The sequence below is a fragment of the Terrapene carolina genome, unplaced genomic scaffold (genome assembly GCF_002925995.2).
Source record: "Terrapene carolina triunguis isolate 2854851 unplaced genomic scaffold, T_m_triunguis-2.0 Scaffold67, whole genome shotgun sequence".
Taxonomy (NCBI): domain Eukaryota; kingdom Metazoa; phylum Chordata; order Testudines; family Emydidae; genus Terrapene; species Terrapene triunguis.
Window position 1 is genome coordinate 48441027 of NW_020664418.1, and position 17572 is coordinate 48458598.

The window sequence follows — 17572 nt, forward strand, 5'->3', positions numbered from 1 at the left end:
CAAGTGTAGATGTGGAAAGATGAGACTTTAGGGTCAAGGATAATACCAAGCTTCTATGTAGCAGAGGCAAATAGAAGGTCTGAGTCGGCCGAGGGTGCTAGAAGAGAATGAAGTTCTGCTTGAGGATACTCTTGAGCAAGAGAAACACTTCTGTCTTTGAGATGTTTACCTGTAGGAAGCTGACACAAAGCCACGAGCGTATATAGTCAGAACAAGGAGAGGGAGTTGACAAGGACGACTCTGTGTTAAGAATTCAAAATGTGTGTTCAGTTGAATATCGTCAATGTAGAAGTGGTTAAGGTTACGTTTAGAGATTATGAGCTGGATTCTTAGCTGATCTTATGAGTCAAATCCATTCCTGTGTAGAGGGCCAGCACCACTTAAATCCTACTTAAACCCTGTTTTGAAGATCTAAGTGGTACCTTCGCACAGGGGTCAATTTTATCATGAGTAGGTAGAAGAGAAGGGAGGACTGTGAATTGAAGCTTGTGGAATGCCTTACAGTGGGGTCTTGGTGTGGAATTAGAGCCGCCACTGGAGACTGAGTGAGAGCAGTTTGATAGGCGCAGAACTGTGACAGGAGGTGAGCGTGAATGTCTGCATGACTCCTGGAGGCAATCCAGGAGCGTGGAATGATCCAGAGTGTCAAAAGGCTGCACGGAGCAGAAGCAGCAAGAACATAATTAAAATAGGTACTTCTGATGATGGCAAGGGTCAAGCTTAAAAGGCAAATGAGAATTCCATTTCAGCCCTGTGTAAAGCAAGGGCCTCAGGCTCCTACGTGATTTTACATACCAGGTGTCACGGAGTGTGCGGGAGTCAGGTCCCTGCACCCCCCCACTTCCTGCGATTCACCGTGACTCTCAGCCAGCCAGTAAAACAGAAGGTTTATTAGATGGCAGGAACACAGTCCAACACAGAGCTTGTAGGTACAGACAACAGGACCCCCTCAGTCAGGTCCCTCTTGGGGGGCAGGGAGTTTAGACCCCTGCCCTGGGGCTCCCTCCATTTCCCCAGCCAGCTCCAAACTGAAACTCTCCAGCCCCTCCTCTGGCCTTTGTCTCTTTCCTGGGCCAGGAGGCCACCTGATCTTTGTTCTCCAACACCTTCATTTGGCACCCTTGCAGGGGAGGGGCCCAGGCCATCAGGAGACAGGGTGTCGGCCATTCTCTGTGCAGACAACATCACACTGGCTCTCTTGGCTCTGCAACAATCACACACCCTTATCCCACCACCTAGATACTTGAGAAATGTATAGGGGAAACTGAGGCACCCACACAGTATTCAGAGAAAACATTAAGAACATTCCCACTTCATCACACCAGGTATATCAAAATAGTGGCCAAACAGGAGATGTTTAGGATAGAGAGGCAGTCTTTACTGGAAATGTCCTGACTTTTGAGAATTTGATATCCTCTGGGGTTACACTACAGATCCTATTATGTTGATTCTAGAACCATAGTGGTTTTTCTGACACTTGCAACATCTCCCAAGAGTGTGTTGCAATATAAAGCTTTGGGCTGCATTTCTTGTGTGAGTCTTAAACACATTGACATGCAAACCCACGTCCCAATCCTAATGTACAAAATCCAGACACAAATTTCCAGAGCACTTAAGAGTTACTTGATTACCAGGATTTCTTAGATATCCATCACCATGGTATCTGGACCGCATTACAACAAATTTTTAAAGGACTTACTGTTGCCCTAAACTGGTAACCCAGCAATGTTCTCTTTGCCCATTGAACAGCAAAAGTCCCGTAACAGAAAACCCTGCACTTAAGACAAATTAAAACCACATTCTAAAAGTCCCCAAATGCAGACTTAGATAGTCCCATCAGGAGAAGGAAGTTCCAAAGCCACAGACCACCACAGAGAATTCTTCACACTTGATTCTGTGAATGGAGCCCTAGGGACAGGCAGCAAGAGCATTTTTATGCATAATGACTATTCTAACAAGCCATTGGAGATAGGTGGACAATGGACATTGTATAACCAGAGCCTTGATCATTTCTGGCTTTGTAGATAACCCACATGCTAAATTGCACCCAAAAGTGAGGTGATAGTGAGTGTGGAGCATGAAGTAGAAGTGTTATGTGCTTATGTCTTCCTGCCCTACTTCAAGAGCAGAGTGTATGTAAATCTTAATTTTCTGGAATTCTGCATTGTATCCATATAATGCATATGGTCAATATGGAATCCAGTTTGAATTTTTTTTTATGAAAACTACCTAAGGCATTTTCTGTATTATAAAAGAAAATACTGAAGAGGCTTAACCTGGGACTTTTCAGCTTCGAAAAGTGACCACTAAGGCGGGATATGATAGAGGGCTATGAAATCATGAATGGTGTGGAGGAATAGGGAAGTGTTACTTATCCTTTTACGTAACACAAGAACTAGGGGTCACCTGATGAAATTAATAGGCAGCAGGTTAAAAGCAAATAAAAGGAAGTACTTCTTCACAAAACGCATAGTCAACCTGCAGAACTTGTTTCAGTGGATGTTGTGAAGGCCAAAAGTACAACTGGGTTAAAAAAAAAATTAGATAAGATAAGTTTATGGAGAATGGCTATTAGCCAAGATGGTGAGGGATGCAACCCCATGCTCTGGGCATCCCTAGCCTTTGACTGCCAGAAGCTGGGAGTGGGCCACAGGGGATGGATCACTAAATAATTGCCTGTTTTGTCCATTCCTTCTGAAATGCCTGGCACTGGCCACTGTGGGAAGACAGGATACTGGGCTAGATGGACCATTGGTCTGACCCAGTGTGGCTGTTCTTATCTTCTTATGTCAGGCCTGCAAATTCAGTGTGTCAAAAAGAAATGTACACAAAGTGTCTAAAGAAAATTCAGAGTCCTAAATTCTGTCAAAAGCAAATTAAATTTAATTTTGGAATAATTTGCCTCCGTGTTGAGGCCTGATCTCTCAATTTGCAGCCCAACCTGTTGATACAACCAAAATGAGTTTTATTAGAGTCCTCTAAAAAAGAAATAAAGGTTTAAACTGGAGAGTATGGATCAGGCCGGTGCCGGCTGGTGTCGCTGTAGTCATTAAGAACGCCTGCTACCAGAAGACACCAGGTCAGCAGTAAATAAACATGTTACAAGAGTATTATTTCTTAACTCTTACATTGAGGAAGCAAGTAATTGTTAAATTAATTGAACACATTAGATGGATCTGAGCACATTTCAGTAGATACAGTATGATGTGTTTTAAATTGCTTTCACTTTTTTTCTTACTGCATCCCTTTAAACTAATAAAGATCACCGTTGCTTCTATAACCAACTACCCAAGGACCCAGTAATGCTTGAATGTGATGGGTAGTTGCTTTACTGGCTGCAAATCACTCTGTAATAATGATAATATACACAGACCTGGAGGTTTTAAAAAAATATTTTGAAGTGAATTTAGTGCTTCTGAAAAATGCTGGATTGAAAACCCAGGAGACTGAAATTCTCTGTTTGCCCACAGAAGAGATACAGCATGGTCTTTGGCAGTACAGGGTTCCCAGCATTACCTCACCTATGTGCCAGGACCTTCACTTAATGGGACCAGCTCTAGGGGTGAGAGGGTAATTCAGTCACCACACCACTTTTTGTTTTTTCCTTTCACATTGTAACTGAGAGCAGAATTGGATCCTGAGTCTTTGACCTGACTGTTGTTAATTGCAGTGATGTTTTTGAGGAGCAGACACCCATCCAGTAGGAACTGTCTATGCAGGCAGCTCGAAAAGAGATGGCACGTTTCCTCCTTTTTGGAATGAGCTTTCTCAAGTTATTTTAAATTGTAAAAGCAGTGTCTCTCAACCTTTCCAGACTACTGTACCTCTTTCAAGAGTCTGATTTGTCTTGTGTACCCCCAAGTTTCACCTCACTTAAAAACTTACAAAATCAGACATAAAAATACCAGTGTCACAGCACACTATTACTGAAAAAGTGCTTACTTTCTCATTTTTATCATATAATTATAAAATAAATCAATTGGAATATAAATATTGTACCTACATTTCAGTGTATAGTATACAGAACAGTATAAACAAATCATTGCCTATAAAATTTTAGTTTGTACTGACTTCGCTAGTGCTATCAATGTAGCCTGTTGTAAAAGTAGGCAAATATCTAGATGAGTTGATGTACCCCTGGAAGACCTCTGAGTACCCCCCAGGGGTACACATACCCCTGGTTGAGAACGACTGTGTTAAAGAATGATATTACGGTATCTCTTGCTCATACAACAGGCAATCACTTACTGCCTTTCTAATGCAAGTAGTCCATCTGAACTCACTGCGACTAGTTATGGGTAAGATGAGCAGGATTTGCCTCATAACAACTTAAAGTAAATTTGTTCTTAATTCTGCAAAATATATTGTCTAGGCATATTTTATTCAATTGTGCAAAGCAAAACATTGTAGAAATTGGCATCTAGAACAAATAATTACCTATTTTTCTATGCTGTTTTTGGGTAATGTATCTAAACAATGCCAGTCTACAAAGGTTCCACTTTTATCATCTTTACCCAGCCATCAGGATGAAGAAAGACAGTGTCCAGCCATAACAGTAGTTTTGTGGTAGCAGAATTAGAAGTAAAGGTATCAGTGCCTGAGGGTTGGGTCATGAATTAATAATTGCTCTGTGGCAGTTGAGGCCCGTCAGAATAGCTGAAAATGAGGAAGTTGCCTTGCAGAGCTCTATCAATCACTCAGTGACCATAACTTCCAGTAATTAGTGTATTTTATGGGCCTTTGCTTCAGTGACTTGGAAGCACATATGCTCCACTCACAGCTAAACTTAGCCAGAGTAATATTCCAGGATGATTTATCCGCTTGCTGCGCTGGGATGTAACCCTATATTAGGTGAAGATTGTGAACTAAGCTGCAATAAAGTGTAAGTTTAGGTACAGTTTGCCCAGGTTGAGACCTCAATGTATCATGTTTTCCAGCATTCAACACTAAGCCACAGTGGGCAGGCTTTGTAACACTGAAATAAATAAAACAATTAGGTCCCTGAATAGATGGATGGGAATAGCATTGTGTGTGTCTATATGTAATATATAAAATATATATTAATGTGGCCTTCTCTTCATAGAAGGACCCACTGTGATAAACCAATCTTCTGTTTTAAAAATAACAAAATATTGGAGAGATTTATCAGCTGTGTTTGCTTTTCTATGTTGTTATTACTGGTCTGCAACGGGCCAAAATCTGATCTTTACACTGATGTAAATCCAGACCAGCACCATTACTTCAATGGATTTGCGCCAGCGTAACGAAATTCGAAATCTGGGCCTGTAGGTTTTGAATGAGAGTGGAGCGCGTATTGTATTTTTGTTAATATCTTATAAGCTGTTAATTAATTGCTGTGATATAGAGTTGTGCTTTATGTCCCTGTGGCTAGTACATTTTAAAATCTTAAGCACTTAGAGTGAGATCCACAAAGGTACTTAAGACCTAAACCTCTGGGGTTCAGGGGTCTAAGTCTCAGGTTTTGATTCCACTGCAATCCACAAAACTCCTGCTGAAACCTGTAGGCATCTAAACTTCCTTGGTGCCCAAATTTTTCAGAGTCAACGTTCCCTGAGTGCCTGTGTTCCTGCCTCTGAGCATGCACACTGCTCCCTCCCTCCAGGCACCCAGATGCCCAACTGACTCCTGAGCCCCACGTTGTGTGTGGGGTCTGCCTATGTTATGTGTGACGCCCGCTCTGGTAGGCAGTCTCTGAGCACGCCTACTGAACCAGGCCCCTTACGTGGTGGTGATGGTGCCGGACGCCTACCTTAGACCTTTCAGCCCAGAGCACTTGCCAGGGATGTGGGAGATTCATTTTCAATTCCCCCTCCCCCCAGAGGGGGAGAAGGGATTTGAACCAGGAGTCTCCCACCTCTCAGGAGAGTGCTCTAACCACTGAGATAGGGGATATTCTGATGTGGATAAATAATGAAAGAGTGGATGGAGCAGGAGAACTGGACCCTGGGTCTCCCATCTCCCAGGTGGGTGCCCTAATCACTGGACTATGGGGTCATTCCCTTTCTGTCTTTCTGGCCCAAAGACTGTTCCACTGTGGATAAATGTTTAAATAGTCTTTGCGCCAGAGAGAGAGAGAATGGGAATGACCCTGTATTGCAGTGGTTAGAGCACCCCCCTGGCAGATGAGCAATTTTACCCATGTAATTTTATTCACATGAGTAGTCTCATGGACTTCTATGGACTACCCACGTGAGTTGTGCACATGTTTACAGGATTGGGGATTGAGGTATGTGCATCCTTAAGGATAAAGGAGAACAATAATGTCTATAGATAAGACACGTAAGGATAAGAAGTTACACTGTTCTGAATCAGCAGAACCTTTGCAGAACCTTATATATAAAGCAGATATAATTCTGAGGCTCTGCAGATTGGGAGAAATATGCAATTTAGTGGTGATCTTTAAATTGCAATTAATTTTTTATAGTTCATGTTTTTAAAAAGCAAAAGTGAAACTAATTATCCTTAATTAAGGTGAATTAAGCTTGGCTTTTTAATATATTTTATAGAGAGAGATGTTGAACCAGGAAATGTCTCAAAGGTTATTAGGGCATATTTCTGTTGGGCCTGATGGTGTTAGTAATAAGCTTCTTCCTCATAGTTCTAGACATGAACAAATATGTCACTTCATCAGTCTCTGTTACTCGCACTTATGCCCCTCCGCAGGGGTCGCAGATTCCACAAGTTATCAACTAATGGCGTTATACATTAAAAATTGAAGCTTTCCTTACTCTGAGGCCTTTCAAGGCTTTGTTCTTAAGCCCCAGACACTTTGGAGTGCAGCTGCAAACTGTACGCAGAAAATTAAATTAATTTGTAACTCTTTTTCTTTGTCCTGCATTACTAAATCCTGCACATTTAATTGAAACCCTACTTCAAGATGCTTTGTGTTTCTGTTTTTCTTTGTTGTCAGTTTAACCTCAGAAGCACTTTAACACTGGTAAATTGCTGTTATATCCTTTGGATTTTTTTATTTTTTTTACTGTGCAATAAGAGGACAGTGAAATTGATATGAAAGAGAGAGAAAAATCTTAGAGTAGTTTTTGAGGTTTTAATATTTATTAAGGTCCTCACCGGAAGAGATTCAGATGATTTTAAGCCATCTATCTAGGAATGTATAAATTGGTCTTGGAATGGAATCTCACCTAGGGAATTTTATGTAATCCAGTAGTTAAGTCTGATTTTTAAAGTTTCCTATGTCTCAATGTTCCAAAGTGGAGGCTGCTTTTCCATAAAATGAAGCTTTAACTGCAGTGCACAATCTAAATGCAAAATCCTTAGATGGAAATTTAATTGTGTAAAATGTGCACAAGGTAATTAAGAACAAATTTTAGAACATTTCAGACTATAAAGTCCTTCTTCAGCTAGATCACTAGCAATATTGTAAGTGCTTATTTTCAATTTGCAGTTATGCTAAGAAACATGGAATGTGTCTAAGTTAAGAATAAAACATCCCATGCTTTTCAGTATAACTGTAAATTAAAAACAACTTGCACAGCGTAGACAATAATCTAAGTAGGAGATTTTGTAATTTGAGTGTCCTAAAAACATGTTCTGAACTTCCTTCTTTGTTACTTTCTGAACACAATGTGGATTGTTCTTCCACACTTGCTCAGTGACAGTAATAATTCTTACTAGCAACACATCCCTTTGTAAGTTTGTTAATCAAGTGTCAATTCCTAACTTTTGAAAGAAGCAACTTCGTGTAGTGGTTAGAGCAAGATATTTGTTAGCTAGGACTGGTGAGTCAATTGGGTAACTTTGATAAGTCCTTTAAGCGCTCTCTGGATTAGTTTTTCTGTGTATTTAAAACAAAACAAAACCTTTATAAACCTTAGGTAGGAGAGATTTTCGAAAGCACTAGTGGGGTCTAGGCATCCAACTATTACTGACTTTCAATGAGAGTGGAGTGCGTAACGCCCCTTTCTGCTTTTGAAAATCTTCCCCTAGATATTGTAAAACATTTTGCAGCATGTGTGGCGCTGTTCACCCCAGGATCTCAAAGTATTATTACTATTATAAATTAGACATTTGAGATTATTTATATGTAACGTGATAAGTTATTAGCTTAGAACTTGATCCTGCAACCATTGTTCCCACGAGGAGTTCTGAGAACTCAATGGGAGTACTCATGTAAGAACTACTCACAGGAGTACTAGTCAGTTTGTAAGGCCAGAACCTTGGTTAATAACAGTGCAAGATTAAAATTTTACATTTTTCTAGGATGCTAATTTTATATGTAAGTAAAGTGTGATGCTTTCTAACACTTGTGAGCAGCATGAGGGTAGTGGAAGATCATTAAGCAGTGGGACTGAAACGTGGTTGTTTCACAGTACAACAGTAGAATAGCGTTGTTTAAAAACAAATTCCTGGCTGGTAGATCCTTTCAGGGTCTAATTCTCATTTATACTAAAGCCCTTTTGCACCACTCTGGCAATATAATTTACACTGACTTTTTAAAGTACCTTTATACTGCCAAATGAGAATCAGGCCCTTCGAGTTTGAGCATTCCTCTCTCTCTCTCCATAATTTCAAAGCCCATGTAGAATACTCAGCACTTTCCTGACCCTAAGTGTTCAGATTTAAAATGTTTTGTTTTAAACCCAGTAGGATTTAAAAAAAAAAAAAAAAAAGAAAGAAATGAAACCCTTCCTGAATTCCCTCATGTGAAAGTAGAGGATGGGAGAGATTTTTTGATAGATTACCTCTGCTGCCGTACTTGGTATCTTTTGCATTTTTCATTGGGCTTATGCCGCTTATGTTTAAATGACTTCTTTAGTAAAGATGATAAAGGGTACAAAACTCCTATTGGTATAGCTCTAATTTGTTTGTTTTTTTTGGTTGTTTTTTCCCTTTACTTTAACTGTTACCCTGTTTATAAATCTAAATCTACATCCAGAGGTCATTGGTTGGCTGAACTTAAACCATTTTACTCAGTAAATTTAATTAAGAAAATACAGTGCAACTCATAAGCAAATGAGTTTTTCCTAGTTTTAAACCAAACCACCCTCTTGAGTGCTGATTGCCTTGCTCGACCCCTGGTGATATAGAAACAGGCAAAATTAAAAAGGACATTAAAGCTTCATTAAATCTGAAACACATTTAGTACAGTGACATATCTGCAGGCTATTTCGGGGAAGATTACATACTCTTTGGTAAGTTTCTTAATTTATAATACCTTGACAATCTGGGGGGAGGGAAAGCCCTCTGACTAGATCAACACAATAATGGTTCTAGGAGGTGCAGACTTGTCACATTCTGCTTTGTTGTTTAGGGGTTTTTGTTTTGTTTTGTTAATTGGTTATAGCCTCTGAAGAACTGATTCTTCTGTACTCCTGTCTTTTCAAAGCTCCTTTCCCTCTTTTTATTGGTTTGACAGAAAATTAGTTCCATGATTATTCTGCTACGTTTAGGGACGGATCCCGCAGTCCTCGTGTAGGTAAAACTCCCGTTAGAGTTAATGATTAGGGAAAGGGATTGGCAGTTGGGACTCGAATGAAAAGTTTGGAGTCGGGATTGAAGTCAGTGAGGGTTTTGCCCATGTAAGTACCAAGTAAGGACTACAGAACTCAGTCCTGTGTGTATACCTGTATGTTTCCTCCTGCTGTGTCATGAGATGATATAGTTGTGTGTGTTTGTGTTAATATAATATGTAATGGTAATAATTAAACCCACAAAAGTAAGAACATTTAGGATTCCTTTCTCTTACACTCACTCCATTGTGCCTAAAACTTGCAGGTTTCTATGCTAGCCTAACAGTAATACACAGTCCTTAGGCCAGCAGCAGTTAATCATGTCACTGAGTGATACACTCAGCTCTAAAGGGGAGAAGGTACTTGTGTTCTTCACAGTGGGCCCTGCCTCACCAGGTTTGACCAGCCAAGAAGGCTCAAGGCTATGAGGGATACAGAAATGACATAAAGAGACACAGACTCCAGCCTTCACCTCATTTATTTTCCTATGCTTGTTGGAGCTGTTGATGATGAGTGTATTTTGTTAAGCAGCAGCATTGAACTCAGTGCTTCGTCCAGAAATAAAAATTAAGGACAGTTTCTGGCCCCAAAGAATTGACAGAAAGACAGACACAGGAAGAGACCCAGAGGAAGACATTAGCTTAGATTTCCTCTCTTTAGAGCAGGGGTCGGCAACGTTCGGCACGCGGCTCGCCAGGGTAAGCACCCTGGCGGGCCGGGCCAGTTTTATTTACCTGCTGACGCGGCAGGTTCGGCCGATCGCGGCCCCCACTGGCCGCGGTTCGCCGTCCCGGGCCAATGGGGGCGGCGAGAAGCCGTGGCCAGCAGTGACCTGCTGGCCACGGCTTCTCGCCGCCCCCATTGGCCCGGGACGGCGAACCGCGGCCAGTGGGGGCCGCGATCGGCCGAACCTGCCGCGTCAGCAGGTAAATAAAACTGGCCCGGCCCGCCAGGGTGCTTACCCTGGCGAGCCGCGTGCCGAACGTTGCCGACCCCTGCTTTAGAGGGTGGTGAGGACAGGGTGGAGGGTTCTGATTTGCCTTATTGCACCTCTGGTGTGAAGTTAGCACAGCTTATAGTGGGGGTTAGTGTTGGGGGCTACCTGGCAGAAGTGAGTTTGTAGGAGGGATTTTAGTGAGGCGAGGGTGGAATGATGCGTATTATGGTTGCTACAATCCCTTTTCCTATGGTGAATTAAGGGCTCAGTGGAGATCTTAATGTTTCATTTCCTCACTTTTGTGATTTTTAAATCAAGGCCTTAGCATTAATTTTTGGAGAGGTGATTTCCTTTGGGATTTAAAACAAAATCTGAATGCAAGTCTGAGAATGATGAATGACACAATAGCCCACTGTTTTTCTGAGCACCCATGTCTTGTCATGTCAGTGTAGTAGGGACCCTTAAACAACACTTTTTGATATTATGAACTATAACAGCTCCTCCTCAATCATTATGCAGACTCCCACTGGTATGGTTTTAGAAGAGATTGAGGTGAATATTCAGATGATGCATGGAGATTATCATGTGCAACTCTCATAACACACATAATAAATACATGTACAAAAATGTTACTGTACATACTTAGTAGCCCTTTTATAGCTCATTATAAGGGCCCTACCAAATTCACGGTCCATTTTGGTCAATTTCACGGTCATAGGATTTTAAAAATGTCATGATTTCAGCTATTTACATCTGAAATTTCACAGTGTTCTACTTATAGGGGTCCTGACTCAAAAAGGAGTTGTAGGGGTGGGGGGATGCAAGGTTGTTGGGAAGGTTGTGATACTGCTACCCTTACTTCTGCGCTGCTGCTGGCGGCGGCGCTGCCTTCAGAGCTGGGCAGCTGGAGAGCGGCAGCTGTTGGCTGGGATCTCAGCTCTGAAGGCAGAGCTGCTACCAGCAGCAGCACAGAAGTAAGGATGGCATGGTATGGTATTGCCAACCGTACTTCTATGCTGCTGCCTGCAGAGTGGGTGCTTGGCCAACAGCCACTGCTCTCCGGCCGCCCAGCTCTGAAGGCAGCGCAGAAGTCAGGGTGGCAATACCGTGACCCCCCCTGCAATTCCCTTTTGGGTCAGGACCCCCAATTTGAGAAACGCTGGTTTCCTCCATGAAATCTGTATAATATAGGGTAAAAGCACACACAAGACCAGATTTCACGGTCCGTGATGCATTTTTCATGGCCGTGAACTTGGTAGGGCCTTACTCATTTTCTTTGCATGTCTGTAGAAATTCATTACCAATCATAACTAAATGCAGCAAAGTCTCTCTTTCTCTCTCCATCACAAAAAAGCTCACTTTCCTTTTTTGTGGTCTGTCACATATGCCTTTTACACGAATGCCTCAAGACCTTGTCTGCTCAGAATTGGTAATAGTGCTTCTATAGTAGCTTTTCCTCTGAGCATCTCAAGTTTTACAGACCTAATTAAGCCTCACAACGATGCTTGTATTATACCTGTTTTGTGTCATACCCTGTGATATGTGCTGAGGTACAGTTCGTGTTGTCCCCTCATGAGGTATTTGCCTGAGTAGAGGCAATGGACTGCTGGTTTTGGCCTTTATGTGTGAACTAAAAAGCTCTAGTGTCTTGCCCATGGTTATCTGGTAAGTCAGTGGCACAAGAAGAACAGGTGCTGGTTATTACAGATCCCATCTTGTCTGATCGCTTAAAAATGGCCAAAATGACTTTTTGAAAAAATGTGGTTTAGCAAAAGTACTGTAAGGCTGAGATACCAACCTGGGACAAAATAGGAATCTATCTTGGAAATAATAGATCTTACCGTGTACCAGCATTAGCAGGTGCTGTAATAATGTGTTAATTACCATTTAAAAACAATTTTTGGCAATATGTCAACTCTATTTTGTATATAACCTAAAATATAATGAAAGAAAATACAGTGTGATATGTTGTGGATTCCATGTTCTCTCCCTTCCCCCAAAGTTCCTGGCCGAAGACTTTGAAACAACCAAGGAGGAGATTGACCTCTGATCCAACCCACATTTTACCCTGAGCCCAGTGTGACCAAACCAGGAGTTAGGGAGTTGAGTGAAAGCTGTGCGAATACCCATGCATTGCAGATATAATTAGTAAAGTTCAGTGTCATTTTCCTCACTACTGAGACTCGATGGTTTCATTTAAGGAGCTCTTAGAAAACTGGGACATGGCACATGCTACCTGGTGGGATAGGCATGTTTTTGTTGACTAAGTCAAAATGAAAAGTGTGCATACTTTATAACAAAGCCTTAATTTTGTTTGTAAACAAAGCATAATCGTTGTGAATGACTCCATTCTAAATACAGCTCTTACTGTGTTCTCAGGATTATTTTTGCTCACATATATTTTTTGCAATTTGTACAATAGTGAGAGATAAGTACTTTTCTCTCTTTAAGAAAATATGCCCTCCATGCAAATCTATATAACTAGACAAATATTATTTTCTTTCCCAGCTTGCTCTTGGGAGGTTTCCATATCCTCAGGTAAGATTGTTCATTACCGCTGCTTGCCACTGTGACATTCATTCCTATGTATGAAGGTGCAGAGAGCAACTGTGAACATTTGAGCCACATACAAATAAATCTGTCCTGTTAAATTGAAAAGTGATATCTTTAAGGAGTCATTTAGAAGTATATCTCTGTTGATTTTTTTTTTTTTTCCAAACGGTATTTCTTTTTTCCCTTGGGAGGATGGAAGAGATTATGATGAGGATGGTGATTGTTTTATTGTGCGATTAAAGGATTTTTTAATTACTCTGATAATAAGATAGAAGTAGCTCCTCTTTCTTTTCATTTTTAATTCAGATTATGAATTTTGGCAAAATAGTTGAAGACCCTCAGGAATGAAATATATGGTGTGGGATGACAGGTTTGGTTTGTTTTTTCCTAATGTTCTCACTTACTAGGGTCTAATAAAATGCCAATATTTTACATACCAGGTGCAATTTTCACACTCAGCATTGGCCTGATTCTGCTCCCATTGAAGTCCCTGGTAAAACTCCCATTAACTTCAGTGAGGGCAGAATAAGGCCCCGTACTGAGTGTTCTTGAAAAATGCCATCGATGGAGAATTTGGCTTTTACCTATATGGTTATTCCTAAAAATCATGAGTCTCCAAAAATAATGGCCAATTCAGATAGAGTTCTGAACTCTAAAATATTTTTGCGAGATGGATGACAAAATCCAAGGTAAAAAGCTGTGGTGTCATTCTTAAAATTATTCCTCTTTCTGGGGAAAAAAAGTGAAAAAGTTCAGGGGATACAATGAATTATTTGAATTTTTTTTTTTTTTTTTATGGTTTCATGTGTTTTATGACCACTGTTTTCCAAGTATTTTGGTCTATACAGACTGGAGTGCCTGGAGGCATGTCTGATTTAAAGGTGGTGTTGGTTTATGCTCTTTAAGCATCTATTAACTTGCTATTGTTATGCAAATAACTGTTGTATTACACATACTAATTTATGCATGGTTAGATTCTGCAGATGCCTCATGAACATGGTTATTGAATAATAGGATAGGACTCATTCTCTTTTTCCTATATTTGTAAACTGTTTTAAGCAAATTCTCCTGACACTTTCATGGACTTCTAAAGATTCTGCATATGTAGAAATATACCAGTCTTTCCCTTTTGTACCTGCTGTGGATAAAAGGCTTTGCTGATTGAAAGAAATAGTTTTATTGTTTTAGCAGAACATAGCTTAGAGTTTTTATCTATATTTTTCAACTAACACTCTCCTCTGAGAGAAAATCCAAAAGAGAGGTACTTGTGACTATGTAACTCTAAAAAAGATACTTTGCACATCACTGTAGTCCAGTAAAAGATATTACCTGACCCACGTTGTCTCTGTAATAGTCACATGATGTTAGTTAAGAAAGTATCAATGTATCTATTGTAGATAGTGGTACATAACTACATAAAAAATTGACTCTGGGTTGCAACTTTCATCATGGAAGCATTGGGGTTTTTTTTAGTCTGTGTATGCATTGAAATTTTATTATGTCTGCTGATTATATATTTTCAAAAGCAATGTCAATATATTTTTCATATTAGGAGCAAAACACATGATTAGCAATTTAAGATGCTTTTTGCTCTTCTAATTAAAAATGGCATTTTTTAAAAATGATAGTTTTTTAACATATAAAATATCTGAGACGGTGAGACTTTGAAATATGGGCTGTAAGTAAAAGCAACTATTTTCCATAAGTATTTTTAATATAAATAGTATGCATCTTAAATATGTACTTTCATGGTTGATCATAATAGCCCCAAAGATGCATTGTGGTCTGGTGACTGAATATTTTTTTTAACTGCCCGTGTGTGTGTGTGTGTGTGTGTGTGTGTATATATATATATATTTAGATCACTATAAGGGCCCGATCCTACAAACACTTACTTGAATAAGTCCTACTCAGTTCAGTGAGGCTTTACATGCATAAGTGTTTGCAGAATTTGTCCCTAAATAGCCTGGAGCTGCTACTTAAATATGTATACAGAATCATCCCTGTTCTCGGACAAATTAATGTATTTTTACAATTATACCTGGATGAATTGTTACTCTTCTCCTCCTATTTAAAACAGAAAACAAAAACCCAAATAAATTAGCTTATTTTTATCCATCTAATGCAAGTTTTATGATTATATGGAAACTGACTATAGTCAAGAAATTCAGAAAGGAGGTTAACTTTCCCTCTTATCTCTTACCATTATGCCAGCAAGAGTAAAGGATGGATTTTCATGCCTCTGTTGGAATGTTTTAATGATAGTATTTAGCAGTTTCCACTTTCAGGGTGCTTTACGAGCATTCAGATACAAAGATTTGCTTAGTTGTCACGTGAACATTATTTAGTCATGTATGTTTCCATTTAGGGCTTTATCTTGCTCACGCTTAAGCAACTACTCGTGTCAGTAAAATCATCCATGTGCATAAGTGTTCAGAGGATTGTGTTCTGAATAAGTAGTATATATTATGGTTTGTGTTTGTAGTTCTCTTTCAAAGGTGTAATTTTATCCAAAAAAACCCATGAAATACATTGCTAACTAGAGCAGACGCTGCTATTACAAAAACTTCATACAAGCAAGCTAGTTAGTGAAAATCCAGTAACTTTCTGAATTGCTTAATGTTTTTCCCAGACACATTGTGATGCGCTGTTACTTGTTCGCTGTAATGTAAAATTCCTTTTGGAAGAAGTAGACTATGACGCTCATAGGATTTTCTCTCGATATAAACATAAACACTTAAGGGTATATTCTTCCCCTGATGTGTTTGCATAACTCTATTAACACTAATGGGAATTGCGCACACACAGAGAGGGAAAACAGACTCTTTAGAATCAAAATCCCTTCATATGTAAACATTTAAAAATGAAATCAAAATCCCTTCTATCAAATGCAGTACTTAGTGTATAGTGTCAGCATTTTAGATAACTGAAGATGGCTCGGGGTAACTAAGTTTTAGATTTCTTTTAAAAGTTTAACAGTAATTTAATGTGATTAGAGGGGCAATTTATGTGTCTGTGTAGAAGGAACTGTAGAAAACTAAGAGGCCATGGAATTTCACAGCATTTTCTCTTTATTATTAAATTTAAAGTTGAAACTGAAGATTTGCAGAGTCTGAAGAAACTAAGAGACGTAGAGTTAATCATGGAGAGCCAAATTCAGTAGATTAAATAAAAAAATGATAGAGGGCAATTGGTTGTTTAATGATAATGGAATTTAGGAGAAACGAAAAGAATCGCCTGCTAAATATTCTCAGCTTCTATTCACACCACTTTATGGTGATGCTGTATATTAAAAGGATGATACATTCATTAGAGAAACATTCTAAAGAAACAGGCAACACTCAATAGCGAGGGATGTAATAAACTACTGAAAAGTGTAAATTACAACAAATTATTTAAAGTACTTTTTTATGTATAAAAATGTTTTCCTTCCTTTGGCTACAGTTCCAGACCTTAGTTAATAAATTATTTCAGAATGACCTGAAGTTTAAAAAAAGGAAAAGAAAAGAAGGCCGTTCCTCCCCGTCATGTCTGCCCTCTTCCTTCCTCCAAAAAAAATTCTGAGCAAATAGTGCCCCTGGTATTGTAAAGCTTTGAATGTTTTCACACCCCATTAATTTATTACTTCTCTTTCTTCATCTTTAAATTTCATTTTTTTTTTTCAAAAAATTCAGACTCCCTGCTGCTGCAGCGATTTTCATCTTGTTGTTAATTTTCCCTGCTCCATATGGAGCTCCAGACATTTCACCTGGAGGCTGTACTAGATTTTGCTGTAGTGATCGCACTTCCGGAGGCCAAAACTGTCATTTAAGGTTCCTGGTGCATCTGTCTGCGCCAGGCTTTTCACTGGCATGGGAGAGTGTGAATAACAAATTGGATGCACCTGAGATTCAGATGATTAGTGTGTTTTGTGGATCTCAGCGACTTGTAAGCAGATAGCTCTGGGGGTGGGGAGGGCTAAACAGCAACTGTGGGTGAATCTGTGCTCACACCTTCCATTTGGGTCTTTGGAGGGAAAGTGCAAATATCTAGGCAGCCTGAGTGCAGAGCGAGAGAGTAACAAATATTTCATCCTGCCTTGTCATTGATTAGAAAAGAGCCTTTAATTTCATTTCACCCCATGTTGTGATTAATTTGCATTCTTTGTCAGAAGTTAATGGAGTTTTTTATGGTTCACTCTGAAATCCTTGAAGACATCAGAGTTGATCTGATGTTTATACAACCGCCAGCGGAATTTTTTCATTTGATTGATGGCAAGCTTGATGTTATTCCAAACGGCTTTTTAAGCTGTTTTTAAGAATTATTTGAATAAAATGCAAGCAAGATATTGTTGTAACGATCAAGATTATCTGTTAAAAATCTGTTTCAAATAAAGAACATGATAAGTAGAAAAAAGATCAAAAAGACAAGAGAAATGGTGAATAGAGAAGATGATGTTTGTTAAAATACAAAAGGCCTGCATTCAAATAAGTTATTATACAATACAGTGAAAGTAAGAAAGATCTTAATTTAGGTTGTTTTTGATAATGAGACAATTTTGTGGCAAAATAAATTAATTGGTGGTTTTAAAAAAAAAAAGGTAGCAGAATTG

General features: G+C 39.5%; 1 protein-coding gene across 2 annotated transcripts in view; it reads left to right on the forward strand.

Annotated features, from left to right (window-relative positions):
- MAP2K5 (mitogen-activated protein kinase kinase 5) overlaps nt 1–17572 on the forward strand; it is a 188516-nt gene that overhangs the window by 96667 nt on the left and 74277 nt on the right. For both annotated transcript variants that reach the window (XM_024199528.3, XM_024199529.3), the window contains exon 16: nt 12937–12966. In XM_024199528.3, the coding sequence (XP_024055296.1) occupies nt 12937–12966 (30 nt within the window). The remainder of the gene's footprint in view (nt 1–12936; nt 12967–17572) is intronic.